The 8,429-nt window shown below is 44.0% G+C and overlaps 1 protein-coding gene across 2 annotated transcripts; it reads left to right on the top strand.

Annotated features, from left to right (window-relative positions):
• The first annotated feature begins 28 nt into the window (after positions 1–28).
• Positions 29–5,781, top strand: Gid8 (GID complex subunit 8 homolog). 2 transcript variants are annotated; one of them, XM_010637911.3, is made up of 6 exons: positions 29–1,155; positions 2,476–2,492; positions 2,596–2,725; positions 3,677–3,873; positions 4,267–4,464; positions 5,247–5,781. In XM_010637911.3, the coding sequence occupies exons 3-6, from the start codon at positions 2,608–2,610 to the stop codon at positions 5,418–5,420; spliced, it is 687 nt and encodes a 228-aa protein (XP_010636213.1). In that variant the 5' UTR covers positions 29–1,155; positions 2,476–2,492; positions 2,596–2,607; the 3' UTR covers positions 5,421–5,781. The 2 variants fall into 2 exon arrangements, with proteins under 2 accessions (XP_010636213.1, XP_010636222.1); XM_010637920.3 differs by lacking the exon at positions 2,476–2,492.
• Positions 5,782–8,429: the final 2,648 nt, after the last annotated feature.

Raw genomic sequence — 8,429 nt, 5'->3', positions numbered from 1 at the left:
GCCGGCTGGAGGCCAGAGTTTGCGATTAGGGCGGGCGCCGGGCAGCACAGGGTTACTGGAAGCGTACATCTGTGTATCTGTGACAATGTTTTTTGTAAAAAAAAACTGCGTTAGAACAGACTGAACTAGAGGTCGTAAGTTACTTTTTGGAATATTTGTCTCTGTTGACCGTATGACTGCTGGAGTTCGAGGCTGCTTCGCCCTCCTGAAAAACAAGTGCTTTTAATAACTTCACTTAGGGCACCCGAATGGCGCCAGTGTAATTGCCAATTACACGTGATAACGGAGAAGGTACTTGGGGCGGGGGTAGTGCTTTTCAGATGGGCCTTTCGCTTATCTGTATTCTGTAAATTGAGTTGGATCCCGGTGAGTTCTGCAGTTGACTTGTGGCTGCTGGGGAAGGATCTGGCTGTGTGACAGCGCCGCCCATTTTTACCTCTTGCCTTCCTTGTAGCCCTTCAGCAAAGTTTCTGCTGCTGACATCTCCATCTCTGGCTGATCTCTGAAGTTGTGTCCCCCAACTAATATGCCCCCTTTCGTTCCTTATCTCCATTCTCTCCCTAGGTGGTCTTGGTTGAACTCTAGGTTTTAAGTAACTTGTGTGGGGGCGGGGTGCCTAATTATTGTTCCCAGCGTTGGGCGCACGGCCTGTCATGGAGATACCTGACCTGCTCTGCTCCTCTAACCTGTTCTTCTCCCAGTCTTCCCTCCTTGTTTGTGGTCCCAGCCTCCAAGGCTGCAATCTTGAAACCTCTGATCTCTGATTGTCCTCAGTTCTTCCCTTCCTTTTGTCCTTTCACATTAGGTCTAGCAGTAGCCATTGACTCTGTGGCCACAGCTTCTTAATGTGGGGTGTTTCCAGTTTCTTCTGCTTTCCTCTCTGGAGCATCACTTTTCTGGACTTGGCTCAGCTCTTGCCACCCAACATTTATTCCATTGTCAGCCAGGAAGCCAGAGCCAATTTTAATTTTTTTTAATTTGTTGAAACAAATTAGCTCATTCTGTGCTGTGTACAAATATCCACGATGTATATATAAATGACAGAATGTGACATTAGCCAGTGCTGTGTCAGCACCACCTCCAGAGCCCAGGTAGTGCTCCAGGAGCTATTACTGCTGCTTCTGTGACCTCCACCTTCCCACCCTCCTCCCACAGGTAAACACCTCCTAGTGTCAGATTTCATGCCCTTACTTAAAAGTACAGAACGAAAACAGTTTTGGTCACCGGTATTTACTGTTAAGGCATGTACTATGTAGTTTGTCTTGAGTTTGTTCTTTTAAAAACTCATGCCACACTTGGGCCTCTGCTTTAACCTCAGCATCATTTTATGAGTCATCCATGTGATTCTGTGCAATTTTATTCATTTCTAACTGCTTTATTAAATTTTGTTGTGTGATCACAACCACAGCCACTTCTCAAATCTGAGTATCTCTGAAACCAAAAGGTTTTTTTTTAGCGTATTTGGTGACAAAACTTGACTTAGTAAAGTCTAATATCCTCCCTTGCGCTTAATGCAAATGCAAACACATTTCATTGAAGAAATAATAATCCTGATTATGGTGTGCTGTCCCAAGCCTTAGAGGCTGTCATAAAATATATAGGAATATTTGCCATATCACCTGTGCACAATCTGAAAAGTTCTGAATACTGGAACATACCTGTCCAAGAGTTTGGGACATAGGTTCTGTATACCAAAGCTCTTTTGACTGTGCTTTTGTTGAATGAACATTGGGATAAGTGGCCTTCATAATTTTTGTCCATCCAAATAGTTCTTGTGTGAGCAGAGTTGTCTGTGTTTTGTGCACTCTGATCAGAGTTTTTGTAGGATGTAGATTTAGCAGGACTGGTATTGCTGAGTTGTAAGGTGCAATGTGTGCAGCTTTACAAAGAATGCTTGACTCCACATCTTCTCTAACATTTGGTATTGTCAGGCTTCTTAATTTTTGTCAGTCTGATGACATAGGATTGCCCTCCTTTACCAAATGTCATAGTGTGCACTTTAGCTTTTAACTCTGTACTGGCTGCCTTTTGCACTCAGCCAGGAACTGTAATGCCTCCCTCAGTTTGTAAGGCCTTTCTCATTCTAACGTAGTGTAGCCAGCCTCTTGGCCACTTAATTTTAAGGTTCTTTGTTGCATGCCCTACAAGGTTGGTGTGCAGACAGCCCAGCCTTGCTGGTGTTCCCCAAACCTGCATTTGGGTCTCAGGCCTTTTGTGCTGTTTTCAAGATTAAAATTATCTACCCTCTCCCACCTCTTTGTTTTTTTTTAATTTAATTTAATTTATTGGTACATTCTAGGTAGATAGAACAGTTACATTCATTACTGGGATCTTGTACCTTTCCCACTTATGTTTTAATTGTTGCAGTACATAATATTTACATTCATTTGGGTATTGACACATATATAGTCTCTCACTTCTTACTAAACTGGTAGTGTTTACTTTTTTTTTTTTGGTACTGGGGGATTGAACCAGGATGCTGCACTTGCAAGGTATGTGTGCTGCCACTGAGCTAAATCCCTTGCCTTATATTTACTTCTTGAAGTGATCATGATGAGTATAAAATTCTCAACCAATTATTGTATTTTCTTTTAGAAATAAATCAGAATGAGTTATGCAGAAAAGCCCGATGAAATCACAAAAGATGAGTGGATGGAAAAGCTCAATAACTTACATGTCCAGCGAGCAGACATGAATCGACTCATCATGAACTACCTGGTCACAGGTAATGGCATGCTAGAAGGAATCTGCTGCTTGAACAAAATTCTTCTTTTTTGTCCAAGTGGTGCTTTACTGCTGAAGCTAGTAAAGTTATGACAATGCTAACTTGACAGATTTGTCAATTATCATATGAAAGAGAACCTTTTCTAGAGATAAAGTAATTATTCCAGGACCCTGAGACCTAATCAAGATCATTGAGACTGTTCTGAAATTAATTTAAAGACCAAATAATTTCTGTCTTCTGGCCAGACTGGTAAAGTATACTGGCCTATTTTGAGGTAAGCCCACCCCAAAAAAGGGAAAGGGGAAGGGCAGTAATGTGTAGAAGAAAACAGCTTTCAGACCCTTCTTCATCCTTACATTGGGTGGAAGGTCAGTGTTGGCTCTGGTGAGAAAAATGTAGGTATTTTCAAAGGGCACAAAATGGAAAAGTCTCCTCCTGTTAATGCTTAGTCCCCCATCCCAAATTAATGCTTATTAAAATTTTTTAGAAAGGTGATGAAGTGTAGGCCAGTCCTTGTGGTAGGAGGAAGGGTACATATGCTTGCTTTGTGTTGGAGAGAATTACAGGCTTATACTAAGCTCGGGAGTCCCTGGGTCTCTGCAGGTGAAGCCAGGGAGGTGCAGCACATCTAGCTTGAAGTCTGCTTTGTCTGGAGCCAGACTTCAGCTCTGGCATCCAGGCCTATAATCCCAAGTCTTCTTCAAGATGTTCACACTGGCTCTGCATTAGCAGTCATTCTAACTTCTGGCTGGTAGTTTAGGGCCATTTGGATGGAGTGGAAAGGAATAAAGTACAGTCTTCTTGTTCCTGTGCTTTGAGGGCTTACTATGTAAATGTACAGTAATACAAGTTTCTAAGAAAGAGGTTGATATCAGAGGCTTTCTAGAGATACAAAGTCTGCAGTAATTCTCTGCTGCCTTCCCTAACAGTGAAGATGGTTTTCATTTTTAGAGGGCTTTAAGGAAGCAGCAGAAAAATTTCGAATGGAATCTGGAATTGAACCGAGTGTGGATCTAGAAACACTTGATGAACGGATCAAGATTCGGGAGATGATTCTGAAGGGTCAGATTCAAGAGGCCATCGCCTTGATCAACAGCCTCCATCCAGAGCTCCTGGACACAAACCGGTATCTTTACTTTCATCTGCAGGTGAGTCCCATCAGAGTAGTGTGGTATGGATATTTAATAAAGATTGTTTTCAATGACTCAGAAATAAGCAGGCTAATTTGCATTAATAGACTAATGTTTTAGTTTGTATGTGGACAGGATTCGAGTTAGTTGCTGTTTTATATATTTTAGAAGCTGCTGTTTAAATGCAAATTTAATAACTTGGACCTTGGAGATGATAGAAAAGTTTCCTCTTTGGGTTATACCATTTTTGCAGTACCAGGGATAGAGCTCAGGGCCTTGTGCTAGGCAAGCACTCCCCCACGGAGCTGTATCTCCAGTCCCATACAATGCATTGGTGACTGTTGCTGACCATGCGCAGTGTTGCTCACCTGGTGTATACCGTCTAAGCTTCTCTGTCTCTGCCATTGCCAGCAACAGCATTTGATCGAGCTGATCCGCCAGCGTGAGACTGAGGCAGCGCTGGAGTTTGCCCAGACACAGCTGGCAGAGCAGGGCGAGGAGAGCAGAGAGTGCCTCACAGAGATGGAGCGCACCCTGGCCCTGCTGGCCTTTGATAGCCCTGAAGAGTCACCCTTTGGAGACCTTCTCCACATGATGCAGAGGCAAAAGGTAGCACTCAATAAAAGCAGTAGTCCTTTTTCACCTTTCATAAGTGTTCAGAGTGGGATTTCCAAGAGGATGGCATTTTGGCTACATTTGTGGTTTGGGGTGAGACATGGCTTCTGTGCTTGTGCCACTACAGTATGACAGTGGCAGCACCTCCCTAAATTTTACTCTTTTTATTTTGTCAAACTAGGAGCAGCAGAGTTGTGACTACAACTACCTTGCAAATTTATTTTAATTATCTTAACATTCTTCCTGTTTAGAAACTTAGAAAACATGTACTTGCATATTTTCTTCTGAAACTTTCTCTTCTTGCTGCCACTCCTGTGTCCAGCTGAATGTGACAGCTATCGCTTCCCCAGACACAGGGTCCCCTTCTCCCACATGCCAGCTCCCTCCTCTCTGAGGCTCTGTGGTGGAAGATCCGCCTGCCCTTGAAGGTCCACTTACTCGGGATGTTTCCTTGAAGCTTGTCAGGAGGGAACATGTATTGCCCACTGTGCTGCCCTTTGCGCTCTCACAGCTGCCTCTGTGTGATATTCTCAAGGCTTCCGGCATCCTAACTGACCTTGAGGCTGCACGTGACATTTGCTGGCCAGACTCTAGAAACCGTGCCAGCTGAGGGTTGTGTTTAGTACCCCTAAAGTGTCTCACAGTTTGGGGCTTAAGGTTCAAGTAGATAACAAGCTTCTCATGCTAACTGGTTTCCAAGAGCATAAAATGTATGCTATTAATAGACTGCTGTTCTCTATGTGTGGTTGTCTTTATGGGTTGTATTTATTTTCCAGGTGTGGAGTGAAGTTAACCAAGCTGTTCTAGATTATGAGAATCGTGAGTCAACGCCCAAGCTGGCAAAATTACTGAAACTACTACTTTGGGCTCAGAACGAGCTGGACCAGAAGAAAGTAAAATATCCAAAAATGACAGACCTCAGCAAGGGTGTGATCGAGGAGCCCAAGTAGAGCTGGTGCGGGCAGATGCACGGTTGTGATGGCCCAGGACTCGCCTCCCCTCAGACTGACTGAAAGATTTTCACTGCAGTAAAGACCCCTTCACCCCTTGTACTTTTTTTTTACCCAGAATCTTCTTTTTAAAGAGAATGTGTTCCTTTTAAATGCTGGCAAACCCACGTGAAAGACGTTTTCGAAGTCTGAGCTGTCTATGCACTATAGTACATCCTAAGGATTTGGACACGTTGCTGGTTACTACCCCAGTGCTCCCCAGTGTTTCTGACTCCTGAGGGTTTACCTGGTCACTGAGTGCTGCATTATGAGGGAATATCAGTTAACTCAAGACCTCCCTTTCAGAGTACATGAAGAGCACTGATCAAAACGAGCTGGCAGAAGAAAGTAAAATATCCAAAAATGACAGACCTCAGCAAGGGTGTGATCGAGGAGCCCAAGTAGAGCTGGTGCGGGCAGATGCACGGTTGTGATGGCCCAGGACTCGCCTCCCCTCAGACTGACTGAAAGATTTTCACTGCAGTAAAGACCCCTTCACCCCTTGTACTTTTTTTTTACCCAGAATCTTCTTTTTAAAGAGAATGTGTTCCTTTTAAATGCTGGCAAACCCACGTGAAAGACGTTTTCGAAGTCTGAGCTGTCTATGCACTATAGTACATCCTAAGGATTTGGACACGTTGCTGGTTACTACCCCAGTGCTCCCCAGTGTTTCTGACTCCTGAGGGTTTACCTGGTCACTGAGTGCTGCATTATGAGGGAATATCAGTTAACTCAAGACCTCCCTTTCAGAGTACATGAAGAGCACTGATCACTCTTTTGCTTTCTGTTAGCTCGCAGGCAGACAGTATGTTTTCTTAATTTTCCTAAGTCCTGTCAGGCCTTTATTTTCAGTTTTTCCTTACCCCTTGTTTTTCATTTATTTTTTGTTTTGTTTTTCATAGGAAAGAATATATAAATTTGTAAATCCTAATTCAAAGATGACTTTTGTGTGAGGGCATTGAGTTTGACTTTTCCTTTTGGTCCGAGCCATGTGGCTTTTGGGGAGATGTGTGTGTGAGGGGTGGGACTGTGTGTTTTTTAATTTTTTAAATATATATTTTGGTGCTGTATGTGAAGAGAGACTTGTTTATAGTAGATCAATGATCCATCTCTTGTAGGCATATTTGTTGAAAATAAAGGTTTCTCTTTGATTTCAAGAATGACCAGAATGGCCTCTAAAAAGCTCTCCATCATCTCAGGCAATCTGTAGTTCAGGGCTTGTTTTCCCTGTGCTCACACAGTGACCTGTGTCCTTGCAGCGGGACAGGCCACTTTGCCCAGTCCGCGTGTTCAGGAGTGCCATTGGGGATGGGCAGCCCTGGAGCTGGAGAGGACGGTGTCACAGAGGGACTGGGCCATCATCCCTGCTGGCCTGCGCTTCAGCTTAATGGGGTGGTTTCTCTCAGCCCCATTCAAATGCCTCATTTCTTTATTCCTGTTGGTGGAAGGCAGGAGGGAGATGGCCTGGCAGGTGCAGCGTAACAAACAGGTCAGTGCCCTCAGTGATGGGCGCACGTAGTTCAGAGTGCACATGTATTTGGATTCCTGGCAGCAGCGTATGCACAGGGGAGTTCACTGGAGCAGTGCTGAAAGCCAGTGTTTCGGGTGGTCACAGGTGTGGGGCTGTGACTCAGTTGTCCTCCTGCTGTGTCCTGATGCTGGTAAAGGGTATTCTGGGGCCCCACCAAGAGCAGTGTCATTAGAGCTGAGTTGGGAATCTGCTTGTTCTCGAGTAGACTGAGGCACTTTGACTAGCAAGGTGGGGCTGGGCTACTCAAGTGCGGTGCCATCTCTGTCATGTCCCGCTTCCTTGAGCATTGCTCGATCTGTGTCTCTTGGGCCTGTCTTCCCTTACTTGGGGCCTGGTGAGGTTTTCTGGCTCTTTACTGCCACCGTCAGTGGGAACTCTTTATTTTTACCTCACTGCTTTCTGTAGCAGACATTGAAACTGGTGCGGTGGTTATGAAGCCGCTCCTCCTCCAGACTAACCCTTCAGCTGCCAGTTAGCATTCTCAGGTGTAACTGAGCTTCAGAGTTATTTCTTCCCTTAGTTTCGAGGATAAAAGTAAGTTAGAGGGAAAGGGAGTTTTATAGAGTAAATGCAGTAACACTTTGGAAGGCTGAGGTAGGAAGATCATGAGTTAGAGCCTAGCATGGGCAGCTTAGTGAGACCCTGCCTAAAAAAGTTAAAAAAAAAAGAAACTCTGGAGATCTAGTTCAGTGTAAAGGCTTGGTTCAATCCGCAGTACTACAAAAGCAAAGCAAAGAATCCTCTGCGTTTTTGGAAAAGCACCAGACTGTCAGCATGCTGCTGTCTTTTGTTTGTGTATATAAGGTCATTCACGTGAGTAAAGGGTCTGTAACAACCTGACACATCCTTGTGGTTAGCAGATGTGTGACGCATACAGTGATGGGACGTCCTCTCTGGAGTCGTGCACATGCTACTGGGACATGAACGGGGCTTGGCACACACAGGAAATATTACTAAATGATGTTGGTATTTTACTTACCAGTTCAGTCAGAGCAGCACAGATCACTGCAGCCCGTCAGTGAGACAAGGGTTTCAGAGGTCACTGTCCTGTGACCTCGTGGACTGGAGCCCCCTCCATATGAGTGCTGGGCAGACTCCCTGCTTCCCCCTTGCCACAGTCTTCAGCTTCTTAGCAAGCAAGTGAGGTGAAGCCACTTTCGAATGTGGATGTTTGGTTTTTCTTTTGTGTCGTACAGTTGGGTTTATTGAAATGTAGTTATACTTTACAGAGTAGTTTTATTCTTACACCTGGTGGAAAGTGCCTTAAATAAATGAAATTTAAGAATATTATAGTATTCGTTTTCTGTATCACAAAGCAGTGTGAAGAAAAAATCCTTAGTTGGAATTTTCTGAAGCATGAGAATTATTGCAAAATAAATGACAGGTTTTTTGGTTTTTTGTTGCTGTTTTTTTTTTTTTTTTTTTTTTTTTTTTTTTTC

The sequence above is a fragment of the Fukomys damarensis genome, unplaced genomic scaffold, assembly GCF_012274545.1.
Source record: "Fukomys damarensis isolate Sample0158 unplaced genomic scaffold, DMR_v1.0_HiC HiC_scaffold_22, whole genome shotgun sequence".
Lineage (NCBI taxonomy): Eukaryota > Metazoa > Chordata > Mammalia > Rodentia > Bathyergidae > Fukomys > Fukomys damarensis.
Note: the sequence above shows the minus strand (reverse complement) of the source record. Positions and strands in the feature narration are given on the sequence as shown.